The sequence below is a fragment of the Dendropsophus ebraccatus genome, chromosome 12, assembly GCF_027789765.1.
Source record: "Dendropsophus ebraccatus isolate aDenEbr1 chromosome 12, aDenEbr1.pat, whole genome shotgun sequence".
In the NCBI taxonomy this organism is placed as follows: domain Eukaryota; kingdom Metazoa; phylum Chordata; class Amphibia; order Anura; family Hylidae; genus Dendropsophus; species Dendropsophus ebraccatus.
The window spans coordinates 13303171-13317679 of record NC_091465.1 but is presented as its reverse complement, the minus strand read 5'-3'; the positions used below and the strand labels follow the sequence as shown (position 1 = coordinate 13317679).

Genomic DNA, 14509 nt, shown 5'->3' with positions numbered 1-14509 from the left:
AACATGTAATGGTGGTTTTACACGGAGCGATAATTCGCCCAATCGCATGATTAACGATTTTGAATGAACGATTTTTTTTTTATAACGACCGGCGTTTAGACGGAACGATACATCGTACGGAATATTCGTTTTGCGATCGCTTAAGCCTATCTCACACATAGGTGAAATCGTTGAAAGACTGTTTACACTGAACGATCTGCAAATTTTTTGCAAACGATCAACGACGATTTGAGAACTTGTTGAAAGATCAAAATGAACGATTTCTCGTCCGTCGTTTGATCGTTCACAGCGTTTACACGTACGATTATCATTCAAATCCGAACGTTATCGTGCAAATTCGCATGATAATCGTTCCGTGTAAACGCAGCATAATTGCACATTGTCCATTGTTTTGCTGGGATCAGAAGGAATAAACGATCATAGTAACAATCGCAAAAACGATCGTAATTAACGATTATCGTTCTGTGTAATATGGTGAATGATTTCAGGTTAACGATAAACAATCTCGTTTATCGTCAGTCGTTAATCGTTAAAAATCGCTCCGTGTAATAGGACCCTTCCTCAGTTTTCCTTTTTATTTTTGCCATTGATTGTTCTATGCTAGTTCAGGACCTGACCACTAGGGGGCAGTAACAGTAAATAGACATCTGCCTCTTGTAGAGCCGGCTGTGTCCCATCACTGGTGAGGACCCGGTTATCTATTACTGTACAGCACATCATGAGGACTCGGCGGCTGCAGTGCACACACTGCACCGGTAGATGGCGCTCTGGAACACTCTCAAGCGTGGGAAGATTTGCATGGGGCGTGGCCACACGCAGACCGTTATAGGAGCCGATCAATCAGGAGGAGTGGGCGGGGCGTGGACCGTGCTGAGCTGCTGGCGGGGGATCAGGACCAAACATTATCCATAGGGAACAAGATGGCGGCGCCGAGAGGGACGGGCCCGGGACTCCTCCTCCTGCTCCTACACGGTGAGTGTCCGGTACCGGGGGGAGCCGGCGATAGTCCGGTCTGTACACACATCACCTACCGACTGCTGACATCCTAACACAAAGGAGATGGCGACTCTGTGTATAGTATCATCTGTATATACTCTGCATCATGTATATATATACTCAGCATCATGTATACAGTAATATATATATATATACTCAGCATCATGTATACAGTATCACACATATATATACTCAGCATCATGTATACAGTATCACATATATATATACTCAGCATCATCTATATATACAGTATCACATATATATACTCAGCATCATCTATATATACAGTATCACATATATATATACTCAACATCATCTATATATACAGTATCATCTGTATATACTCAGCATCATGTATACAGGATCACACATATATATACTCAGCATCATGTATACAGTAATATATATATATATATATATATATATATATACACACTCAGCATCATGTATACTGTATCACATATATACTCAGCATCATGTATAGAGTATCAAATATATATATACTCAGCATCATCTATATATACAGTATCACATATATATACTCAGCATCATGTATATATACAGTATCACATATATGTATATACTCAGCATCATGTATACAGTATCACACATATATAAATATATATATATACAGTATCATCTATATACACAGTACAGTATCATCTATATACAGTATCATCTATATATACACAGGGGCGGTCTTGGTATTTCTGTGGCCCCAAGCGAAGTTATGTCAGGGCCCCCCCCCCCTCGACACGCACTCCACAACAATAGACCGCTGTGTGCTGCCCCCAGTAGTATATACCCCTTGTTTGCTTCCCCCAGTAGTGAATAGACGCCTGTGTGTTCCCCTAGTTAAATATAGCCCCCCGTGTGCTCCCCCAAAAGTATATAGACCCCCTGTGTGCTGTCCCAGTTGTATATAAACCCCCTGTGTGCTGCCCCCAGTCGTATATACCCCGTGTGCTGCCCCCAGTTGCATATACCCCCTGTGTGCTCCCCCACTAGTATATAGACCCCCTGTGTGCTCCCCCACTAGTATATAGACCCCCTGTGTGCTCCCCCACTTGTATATAGCTCCCCTGTGTGCTCCCTCAGTGGTATATAGCCCCCCTGTGTGCTCCCCCACTTGGATATGGACCTCCTATGTGCTCCCCCACTTGGATATAGACCCCTGTGTGCTCCTCCAGTAGTATATAAACCCCCTGTGTGGTTCCCCCAGTAGTATATAGACCCCCTGTGTGCTCCACCAGTATTATATAGATCCCTGTGTGCTCCCCCAGTAGTATATAGACCACTGTGTGCTCCTCCAGCAGTATATAGACCCCTTGTGTGCTGCCCCCTGTTATATATAGACCCCCTGTGTGCTCCCCCAGTTATATATAGACTATCTGTGTGTTGCCCCCAGTAGTATATAGACCCCCTGTGTGCCCCACCAGTAGTATATAGACCTCTGTGTGCTCCTACAGTAGTATATAGACCCCCTGTGTGCTGCCCCAGTAGTATATAGACCCCTGTGTGCCCCCAGTTATATATAGACCCCCTGTGTGCTGCCTCAGCAGTATATAGACCCCTGCCCTGTGTGCCCCACCAGTAGTATATAGACTCCTGTGTGTTCCCCCAGTAGTATATAGACCCCCTGTGTGCCCCACCAGTAGTATATAGACCCCTGTGTGTTCCCCCAGTAGTATATAGACCCCCTGTGTGCCCCACCAGTAGTATATACACCCTCTGTGTGCTACCCCAGTAGTATATAGACCCTCTGTGTGCTACCCCAGTAGTATATAGACCCCCTGTGTGCTCCCCCAGTAATATATAGCCCCCCCTGTGTGCTCCCCCACTTGGATATAGACCTCCTGTGTGCTCCCCCACTTGGATATAGACCCCATTCTGCTGCCCCAAGTAGTATATAGACCCCTCTGTGAAGCCCCAGTAGTCTATAGCCCCCCTGTGTGCTCCCCTAGTTATATATAGCCCCCCTGTGTCTTCCCCGTTATATAGCCCCACTGTGTGCTCCCCCCATTTATATAGACCCCCGCTGTGCGCTCCCCCAGTTACACGGGCCCCTATGTGCTCCCCCTCCCATATAGTGGGTCCGGGCGTCTCCTCTTCTCTTCACTCTTGTGGACACAATGGTTTTCCCTGCGATCACAAGAGGCCGCGCTCCCCTTGTCCTGGCGCCGATGCTCCAGTAATGTCACTGGAGCACCGGCACCACAAGGACAGAGCGGCCACTTGTGACCGCAGGGAAAACACTTCCTGCGGCCACAAGAGTGACTGACAGAAAGGGAGCCAATGGCTCCCGCCCTGTCAGTGCTGCTGCATGTAACTGTGAGCGCTCATTACGAGTGCTCATAGTTACAGTTCAGATCACAGCAGCGAGCGGGGCAGCGGCCATGTCCAGCGGTCTTGAGGACAAGAGAAGAGCGGGGCGTGGGGCCACCCTGGATGTTGGGGGCCCCAAGCGATTGCTTGGGGTGCTTGGTGCCAAAGACTGCTACTGTATATACAGTATCCTCTATATACACAGTATCATCTATATATACAGTATTATCTATTACACACCATCATCTATATACACAGCATCATCTATATACACAGTACAGTATCATCTATATACACAGTATTATCTATTACACACCATCACCTATATATACAGTATCATCTATATATACAGTATCATCTATATATACAGTATCATCTATATATACAGTATCATCTATATATACAGTATCATCTATATACACAGTATTATCTATTACACAGTATCATCTATATATACTCAGTATCATCTATATATACACAGCATCACCTATGTATACAACATCATCTATATATACACAACATTACCTCTATATACAGTATCACCTATATATACACAGTATTATCTATATACACAGCACTACCTCTATATACACAGCATCACCTATATATACAGCATCACCTATATATACAGCATCACCTATATATACAGTATCATCTATATACACAGTATTATCTATATATACTCAGCATCATCTATATATACTCAGCATCATCTATATATACTCAGCATCATCTATATATACAGTATCATCTATATATATACTCAGCATTACCTATATATACTCAGCATCATCTATATATGCTCAACATTACCTATATATACAGTATAATCTCTATATACACAGCATTATCTATATACACAGCATCACCTCTATATACAACATCACCTATATATATATATATATATATATATATATATATATACATTACCTATATATACAGTATTATCTATATCCACAGTATCATCTATATATACACAGCATTACCTATATATACAGTATCATCTATATATACACAGTATCACCTATATATTGAGGGCTGTAGTAATAGGTGGCCCTGTATATACATCATGGGGGGCTGTAGTAATAGGTGGCCCTGTATATACATCATGGAGGGCTGTAGTAATAGGTGACCGTGTATATACATCATGGGGGGCTGTAGTAATAGGTGGCCGTGTATATACATCATGGGGGGCTGTAGTAATAGGTGGCCCTGTATATACATCATGGGGGGCTGTAGTAATAGGTGGCCGTGTATATACATCATGGGGGGCTGTAGTAATAGGTGGCCCTGTATATACATCATGGGGGGCTGTAGTAATAGGTGACCGTGTATATACATCATGGGGGGCTGTAGTAATAGGTGGCCCTGTATATACATCATGGAGGGCTGTAGTAATAGGTGGCCCTGTATATACATCATGGGGGGCTGTAGTAATAGGTGACCGTGTATATACATCATGGGGGGCTGTAGTAATAGGTGGCCGTGTATATACATCATGGGGGGCTGTAGTAATAGGTGGCCCTGTATGTACATCATGGAGGGCTGTAGTAATAGGTGGCCCTGTACCAGGTGTCATGGGGGGCTGTAGTAATAGGTGTCCCTGTATCAGGTGTCATGGGGGGCTGTAGTAATATGGAGCCCTGTATCATGTGTCATGGGGGGCTGTAGTAATATGGAGCCCTGTATCATGTGTCATGGGGGGCTGTAGTAATAGGTGGCCGTGTATGTACATCATGGAGGGCTGTAGTAATGTGTGTCCCTGTACCAGGTGTCATGGGGGGCTGTAGTAATAGGTGGCCCTGTACCAGGTGTCATGGGGGGCTGTGGTAATGTGTGTCCCTGTGTCATGGGGGGCTGTAGTAATAGGTGGCCGTGTATGTACATCATGGAGGGCTGTAGTAATAGGTGGCCGTGTATATACATCATGGGGGGCTGTAGTAATGTGTGTCCCTGTATCAGGTATCATGGGGGGCTGTAGTAATGTGTGTCCCTGTACCAGGTGTCATGGGGGGCTGTAGTAATAGGTGGCCCTGTACCAGGTGTCATGGGGGGCTGTGGTAATGTGTGTCCCTGTATCAGGTGTCATGGGGGGCTGTAGTAATGTGTGTCCCTGTACCAGGTGTCATGGGGGGCTGTAGTAATGTGTGTCCCTGTACCAGGTGTCATGGGGGGCTGTGGTAATGTGTGTCCCTGTATCAGGTGTCATGGGGGGCTGTGGTAATGTGTGTCCCTGTATCAGGTGTCATGGGGGGCTGTAGTAATGTGTGTCCCTGTACCAGGTGTCATGGGGGGCTGTAGTAATGTGTGTCCCTGTACCAGGTGTCATGGGGGGCTGTGGTAATGTGTGTCCCTGTACCAGGTGTCATGGGGGGCTGTGGTAATGTGTGTCCCTGTACCAGGTGTCATGGGGGGCTGTAGTAATGTGTGTCCCTGTATCAGGTGTCATGGGGGGCTGTAGTAATGTGTGTCCCTGTACCAGGTGTCATGGGGGGCTGTAGTAATGTGTGTCCCTGTACCAGGTGTCATGGGGGGCTGTGGTAATGTGTGTCCCTGTACCAGGTGTCATGGGGGGCTGTGGTAATGTGTGTCCCTGTACCAGGTGTCATGGGGGGCTGTGGTAATGTGTGTCCCTGTATCAGGTGTCATGGGGGGCTGTGGTAATGTGTGTCCCTGTACCAGGTGTCATGGGGGGCTGTGGTAATGTGTGTCCCTGTATCAGGTGTCATGGGGGGCTGTAGTTATATGGGGCCCTATATCCTAGTGTCATTGGGAGCTGTAGTAATATGTGGCCCTGTATCAGGTGTCATGGAGGGCTGTGGTAATGTGTCCGGCTGGCAGCTGTGTGGTGGGATTATAGAGAGGAAGCGCCCCCCCCCTCCCCCTCCATTGTCTGGGCATCAGGGCTCTGCTCCTATCTGCAGCCACAGATGCTTCCTCGCTGCTATTGTCTCCTGACACGTCCGGCCGGATATCATCCTGATGCCTACTCACTTCTGTCACTGCTTATGCCTATCCACACTGTACTGGAAGGTCACATGTACCAGTGGGGACCACAAGGGGCAGTATTCAAGGCAGGGGGTCACTATCAATAGTAGTGAGTACAGGAGGGGTCACTATCACTAGTGGTCACTACAGGAGGCAGTATTGGAGAGGGGGTCATTATCACTAGTAGTGAGTACAGGAGGAGTCACTATCACTAGTGGTCACTACAGGAGGCAGTATTGGAGGGGTAACTATCACTAGTGGTGACCCTAGGCATCAGTATTGGAGAGGGGGTCATTATCACTAGTAGTGAGTACAGGAGGAGTCACTATCACTAGTAGTCACTACAGGAGGCAGTATTGGAGGGGTAACTATCACTAGTGCTGACCCTCGGCATCAGTATTGGAGAGGGGGTCATTATCACTAGTAGTGAGTACAGGAGGGATCACAATCACTAGTAGTCACTACAAGAGGCAGTATTGGAGGGGTAACTATCACTAGTGGTGACCCTAGGCATCAGTATTGGAGAGGGGGTCATTATCACTAGTAGTGAGTACAGGAGGGGTCACAATCACTAGTAGTCACTACAAGAGGCAGTATTGGAGGGGTAACTATCACTAGTGGTGACCCTAGGCATCAGTATTGGAGAGGGGGTCATTATCACAAGTAGTGACCCCAGGAGGGAGTATAGGAGGGGTCATTATCACTAGTAGTGAGTACAGGAGGGGTCACTATCACTAGTAGTGAGTATCGGAGGGGTCACTATCACTAGTAGTCACTACAGGAGGCAGTATTGGAGGGGTAACTATCACTAGTGGTGACCCTCGGCATCAGTATTGGAGAGGGGGTCATTATCACAAGTAGTGACCCCAGGAGGGAGTATAGGAGGTGTCATTATCACTAGTAGTTACCCCAGGAGGGAGTATAGGAGGGGGTCACTATCACTAGTAGTGAGTATTGGAGGGGGTCACTATCACTAGTAGTGAGTATAGGAGGGGGTCACTATCACTAGTAGTGAGTATTGGAGGGGGTCACTATCACTAGTAGTGAGTATAGGAGGGGGTCACTATCACTAGTAGTGAGTATAGGAGGGGGTCACTATCACTAGTAGTGCGTATAGGAGGGGGTCACTATCACTAGTAGTGCGTATAGGAGGGGGTCACTATCACTAGTAGTGAGTATAGGAGGGGGTCACTATCACTAGTAGTGAGTATAGGAGGGGGTCACTATCACTAGTAGTGAGTATAGGAGGGGGTCACTATCATTAGTAGTGAGTATAGGAGGGGGTCACTATCACTAGTAGTGAGTATAGGAGGGGGTCACTATCACTAGTAGTGAGTATAGGAGGGGGTCACTATCACTAGTAGTGAGTATAGGAGGGGGTCACTATCACTAGTAGTGAGTATAGGAGGGGGTCACTATCATTAGTAGTGAGTATAGGAGGGGGTCACTATCATTAGTAGTGAGTATAGGAGGGGGTCACTATCACTAGTAGTGAGTATAGGAGGGGGTCACTATCACTAGTAGTGAGTATAGGAGGGGGTCACTATCACTAGTAGTGAGTATAGGAGGGGGTCACTATCACTAGTAGTGAGTATAGGAGGGGGTCACTATCACTAGTGGTGACCCCAGGCATCAGTATTGGAGGGGTCACTATTGGCTGTCCAGGCATGATGGGGATTGTAGTTCTGTAACAGCTGGATGGCCTCGAGTTTGACCCCTGTGCTGTAGACTGATGGGAACGTGACCTCTAGAACGCTGCAGCCGCCAGGTCCTTCTTGCTGACGTGCTCCGTGCTAAGCTCCCTGACCTGTTCGGTCCTGTATATGGTGGGTTCATGCTTTGTGCTGCCGTACGTTCCGCTGCCAGTTCACATTATGCCCGGGCAGACGAGCGGCAGGAATTTGCTGGCAGAGAGAAGCGTCAGGCTCTGCGCCAGACAAAGGCCTTTGGTCTCCAGTAAACATTGTTGTCTAGTATTGCGGAGTCTGTTTCTAGCAGGGCGGATGCCGTTGTTCCTGGTTCCCGTGGGCCGCAGGCGGGAAGTTATTATGGATCAGAATAGAAACTAGTGAGATGGTGGCGGATCGGACGGTGCTGGGCCCTAAGGCAGTCGGCTTCACCGGGCAACATCAGCATGTAGATGTAACCCGAGCCCAGAGTCAACCCCATCACTGAGCCCATACTGCCCCCCGTAACAGGTGTTACCCCCATCACTGAGCCCATACTGCCCCCCGTAACAGGTGTTACCCCCATCACTGAGCCCATACTGCCCCCCGTAACAGGTGTTACCCCCATCACTGAGCCCATACTGCCCCCATAACAGGTGTTACCCCCATCACTGAGCCCATACTGCCCCCATAACAGGTGTCATCCCCATCACTGAGCCCATACTGCCCCCCGTAACAGGTGTTACCCCCATCACTGAGCCCATACTGCCCCCATAACAGGTGTCACCCCCATCACTGAGCCCATACTGCCCCCATAACAGGTGTCATCCCCATCACTGAGCCCATACTGCCCCCCGTAACAGGTGTCACCCCCATCACTGAGCCCATACTGCCCCCCGTAACAGGTGTCACCCCCATCACTGAGCCCATACTGCCCCCCGTAACAGGTGTCACCCCCATCACTGAGCCCATACTGCCCCCATAACAGGTGTCACCCCCATCACTGAGCCCAGACTACCCCGTAACAGGTGTCACCCCCATCACTGAGCCCATACTGCCCCCCATAACAGGTGTCACCCCCATCACTGAGCCCAGACTACCCCGTAACAGGTGTCACCCCTATCACTAAGCCTATACTGCCCCCCATAACAGGTGTCACCCCCATCACTGAGCCCAGACTACCCCGTAACAGGTGTCACCCCTATCACTAAGCCTATACTGCCCCCCGTAACAGGTGTCACCCCCATCACTGAGCCCAGACTGCCCCCCGTAACAGGTGTCACCCCCATCACTGAGCCCAGACTGCCCCCCGTAACAGGTGTCACCCCCATCACTGAGCCCTTACTGCCCCCCATAACAGGTGTCACCCCCATCACTGAGCCCATACTGCCCCCCGTAACAGATGTCACCCCCATCACTGAGCCCATACTGCCCCCCGTAACAGGTGTCACCCCTATCACTGAGCCTATACTGCCCCCCCCCCGTAACAGGTGTCACCCCCATCACTGAGCCCATACTGTCCCCCGTAACAGGTGTCACCCCCATCACTGAGCCCAGACTGCCCCCGTAACAGATGTCACCCCCATCACTGAGCCCATACTGCCCCCCGTAACAGGTGTCACCCCCCTCACTGCGCCCATACTGCCCCCCGTAACAGGTGTCACCCCTATCACTGAGCCTATACTGCCCCCCCCCCGTAACAGGTGTCACCCCCATCACTGAGCCCATACTGTCCCCCGTAACAGGTGTCACCCCCATCACTGAGCCCAGACTGCCCCCGTAACAGATGTCACCCCCATCACTGAGCCCATACTGCCCCCCGTAACAGGTGTCACCCCCATCACTGAGCCCATACTGCCCCCCGTAACAGGTGTCACCCCCATCACTGAGCCCAGACTGCCCCCGTAACAGATGTCACCCCCATCACTGAGCCCATACTGCCCCCCGTAACAGGTGTCACCCCCAGCACTCACAATATCCGACATTACACCCCCCCTCCTCAATAATTATACCTACAAGACCACAGCAAAAGACCAAGACCACTGCTAACACCTTTCCACCCTAGCGGAGAACCCATTAAAGGGGAATTTCGACGCTGGCGGAGAACCCCTTAAAGGGGAATTTTCTGCATTGTCCGCACAGGTGTGAATGAGTTTTTACAACCCTTTACACGTGGCAGCAGCATACAGCAGGCCTTGATCCGTCAGGGTCTGGGATATTCAGAACAACCTGGAAGAAGCGCCCAACTGGGGCTTCATATCCCAGCTCACTGCGGCCTCTCTAATTGCGAAAGACTCCTCCATAGACATATTATGGCGCGTGTCTCCTGTAACTGGATTGAGAACAAACCAGAGAGTGAAGCACACAGCCGGCTCTTCTCCTGGCTCATTGTAAATGATTTTTAAGAGTCTGAACAGTGAGGGGGGGGGGATTCTGGAGATTGTGCACAAACTTCATTTAGATGAATAATGCTGCGTTTACACGTAACGATTATTGGCCCGATCGTACGATTAGCGATGTCGGATTTACGATTTTTTTTATAACGATCAGCATTTAGACGGTACGATATATCGTACGAAAATTCGCATTGCGATCGTTTAATCCTATCTCACACATTAGTTAAATCGACGAACGACTGTTCACACGGAACGATTTGTGAATTTTTTGCGTACGATGAACGACAATTTGCTGACCTGATGAAAGATCACGATGTACGATTTATCGTGCGTCGTTCGATCGTTCGCTGCGTTTACACGTACGATTATCGTTCCAATTCGACCGTTATCACGCAAATTCGCACAATAATCGTTGCGTGTAAACGCAGCATAAGTCACAGAATTGGCATCATTCCTTGGGGACCAGTCCCAGCTTTCAGATCGCTTGTCCCATATCCGCAGTCTTGGGTGATGTCAGCAGATCACAGCGGATAAAGCCAGCAGCACGTGCCAGTAAAGTCCGGAGAGACGGCGTTCTCAGGTTACAGAGGATGGACGGGAGAACCACACCGGGGGTTACTGGGCAGTGCAGCAGTGTAGGGGTTAAAGGGGAATCCCACATATTGTACACGTCTCTATGGCCACTAACCATCGTATACACCAGGGATGGGGAACCTTCCGTCCTCCAGCTGTTGCAAAACTACAATTCCCATCATGCCTGGACAGCCAAAGCGAAGCTTCTGGATATCCAGTGCAATTCTCCCCCGCATCTCATCTACAAGGTGCGGCTGTCCCCGGAGGCTGCGTCCATATGGGGCTGCTGTCAAAATGCGGGATGCAAACTGCAGTATATATATATATATATATACACACACACACACACATATATATATACATATGTAGAGCCTGAGGGGTCCCTGGTCCATGCACTACACGTCAGTCACTTCTGCCCTAGTCGGCTCCATATGGTCTCTGCCCTGTCTGCACCTGTTGAGTGGCCTGGCACTGTAGAGGGGCAGCTGTCGGGCGGGTGGGGGGCAGCTGCCGGTCTTGTGTATCCTCACTTTGCTGCCTGTGGTCCATCCAGCACATCAAACACATCCGGGAAAGTGAGAAGTGCGGCAGCTGTCGGGGATCTGCTGGTGGCCGTGTCCTGGCTGCTGCTATAGACTATACAGGGGATGGCGGCCGGTGTGCGGTGTGTGATGTTACTGTCTGTACATGTGTGCCTGCCCCTCCAGTGTATGGTATACCCCCACCTATCTGCCCCTCCAGTGTATGGTATACCCCCACCTATCTGCCCCTCTAGTATAAGGTATACCCTCACCTATCTGCCCCTCTAGTATAAGGTATACCCTCACCTATCTGCCCCTCCAGTGTATGGTATACCCCCACCTATCTGCCCCTCCAGTGTATGGTATACCCCCACCTATCTGCCCCTCTAGTGTAAGGTATACCCCCACCTATTTGCCCCTCTAGTGCATATTACCCCCATCTATCTGCCCCTCTAGAGTCTGATATACCCCCATCTATCTGCCCCTGTAGTGTATGATATATACCCATCTATCTGCCCCTGTAGTGTATGATATATACCCATCTATCTGCCCCTGTAGTGTATGATATATACCCATCTATCTGCCCCTGTAGTGTATGATATACCCCCATCTATCTGCCCCTGTAGTGTATGATATATTCCCAGCTATCTGCCCCTGTAGTGTATGATATATCCCTATATATATATATATATATATATATATATATATATATATATATATATAGATAGATAGATAGATAGATAGATAGATAGATAGATAGATAGATAGATAGATAGATAGATAGATAGATAGATAGATATATATATAGATAGATAGATAGATAGAGAGAGGATTATATTTATACACCCCATTTTCGGATGTTTTTGGACCTGGCCGGTATAGCACTAGGGGCTATAGGGGCGGCTCTGCAGTATTTAGAGATTTTCAGGGCACAATGGCTGATGCTGTATCCTGATCATGAGTCCTGCTGGTAGATGTGGTGCAGATCCGGGGATGCGCCGGCCGCTCTCCCGTTTCCGGCCTCTGTTATGAACACTCTCTGCACTTTTTACTCTCCGGCGGTCACGGCTGTAACAACATGACTTTTATTTGAGTAAACTATGTCATCCAGACAGGAAGGAAGGATAAATCTGTGCGCGGGGGTCATTTCCTTGTATAATTTATACAGGGAGACTGCTCTTCAGGATCGCAGATTATACTGAGGTGAATGAACTCGGTTAAAGGGGGAGTTCACCCTAAAAACATTCTTTCAAATTAAGATTAAGGTGCCAGTAAGTGCCAGAGATTTGTAATTTACTTCTACTAAAAAAATCTAAAGTCTTCCAGTACTTATCAGCTGCTGTATGCCCTGCAGGGAGTGGTGTATTCTTTCCAGTCTGACACAGTGCTCTCTGCTGCCACCTCTGTCCATGTCAGGAACTGTCCAGAGCAGCAGCAAATCCCCATAGAAAACCTGGACAGTTCCTGACATGGACAGAGGTGGCAGCAGAGAGAACTGTGTCAGACTGGAAAGAATACACCACTTCCTGCATGACATACAGCAGCTGATAAGTACTGGAAGACTGGAGATTTTTTAATAGAAGTAAATTACAAATCTCTGGCACTTCCTGGTACCGGATGGCTTAGGCTCTTGTAGCGGAGGGCAGGCGATTCCTCTCATACATAGTAACGTAGTACAGGAACGTGCACTGACCTGATCCCATCCTCTGTATATTAGGGCCCAGTACATTCCTGACATTTCTCCTCTTGTTTTCAGGCTTTATGATATGACGGATGTTTCCTCCGGATGCCGGACAGCGTTTTTTTTTCCTTTTTTAATTATGACTCGCGCTCTCTACACAATTCATAGCGAGTGCCGGATCCGCAACGTCCTATCGGACCAGGGTGGGGGGACCTATGGCCCTCCATCTGTATCAAAACTACAATTGCCATTATGCCTGGACAGCCTCATGATGGTAATTGTAGTTTTGCACCAGCTGGAGAGCCATAGGTCCCCCATCCTTATATTAGACGGACAGATTACCGCCCCATACCAGCGTCAATCTACTAGATCACCGCTCATATGACAAGCCTATTACATGGCTCAGCAGTCATCGGGGCCAGGAATACACGAGTGGTCGGTGGATCATTGGTGCGGGCCTGACTTCTATCATTTATGAACTGCTCCTCCCCCTATTACACGAGGAGACGTGCAGCTGACAAATGATGATCGGAAAGATGTCACCATGCGATCCAATGAGCAAGTGTCCTCTGTTGCTGCTACACAGGATGATTGTCGGCTTGTTTTAAAAGTGCCAGAGATTTGTAATTTACTGTTTCATTTAAAAAATATCCCCACTCATCCAGTACTTATCAGCTGCTATATGTCCTGCAGGAAGTGGTGTATTCTTTCGAGTCTGGAGTGCAGGAGAGGTTTTGCTCTGGGCAGTCCTTGTTGTCAACAGAGGTGGCAGCAGAGAGCACTGTGTCAGACTGAATACACCACTTCCGGCAGGACATACAGCAGCTGATAAGTAATGGAATTGAGTTTTTTTTTATTTTTTAATAGAAGTAATTTACAAATCTCTGGCATCAGTTGATTTAAAAGAAAAAAGATACTAAAGGGTATCTTTGAGATCGACTTGCGGTGATTGGTGTCTGCTCCATGGGGGTAGCATGGCCTCAGCCACTCACTTGGCCCCTCAGCTGGCTGTGTCTGTGCGCTGGGTGGGGGGGTTGTTTATTATGAGGGATTTAGAGGCTTGTTCGTCTGCCTTACATTCTGGCTGATTCCCCACCCCCCTGCAAAGTGACCTCATTGTGATCTCCCCGCCTGGTACCTCCACCATGTGCTCCTAGTTGCCTTCACTTATTATCTTCTCCAGTGTCTCCCACCCCTCAGATGTTGACATAGGGGGGGAGGGGTACGGCACGCTGCTCTGGAAGAAAAGAAGCCCCATAAGTATATTTACAACGTAACTTTTCGAGGGTTACAAAATATGTATACAGAAGTATAGCTCAATGTCCCTATAGACAAACTGGAGTGCAGAAGGGTATATATATA

At 48.5% G+C, this 14509-nt stretch overlaps 1 protein-coding gene across 1 annotated transcript in view; it reads left to right on the top strand.

Annotated features, from left to right (window-relative positions):
* The first annotated feature begins 835 nt into the window (after positions 1-835).
* Positions 836-14509, top strand: part of JAM3 (junctional adhesion molecule 3) — a 28213-nt gene continuing 14539 nt past the window's right edge. The window contains exon 1 of the mRNA XM_069948062.1: positions 836-972. Coding sequence (XP_069804163.1) covers positions 921-972 — 52 coding nt within the window. The 5' untranslated portion in view covers positions 836-920. The remainder of the gene's footprint in view (positions 973-14509) is intronic.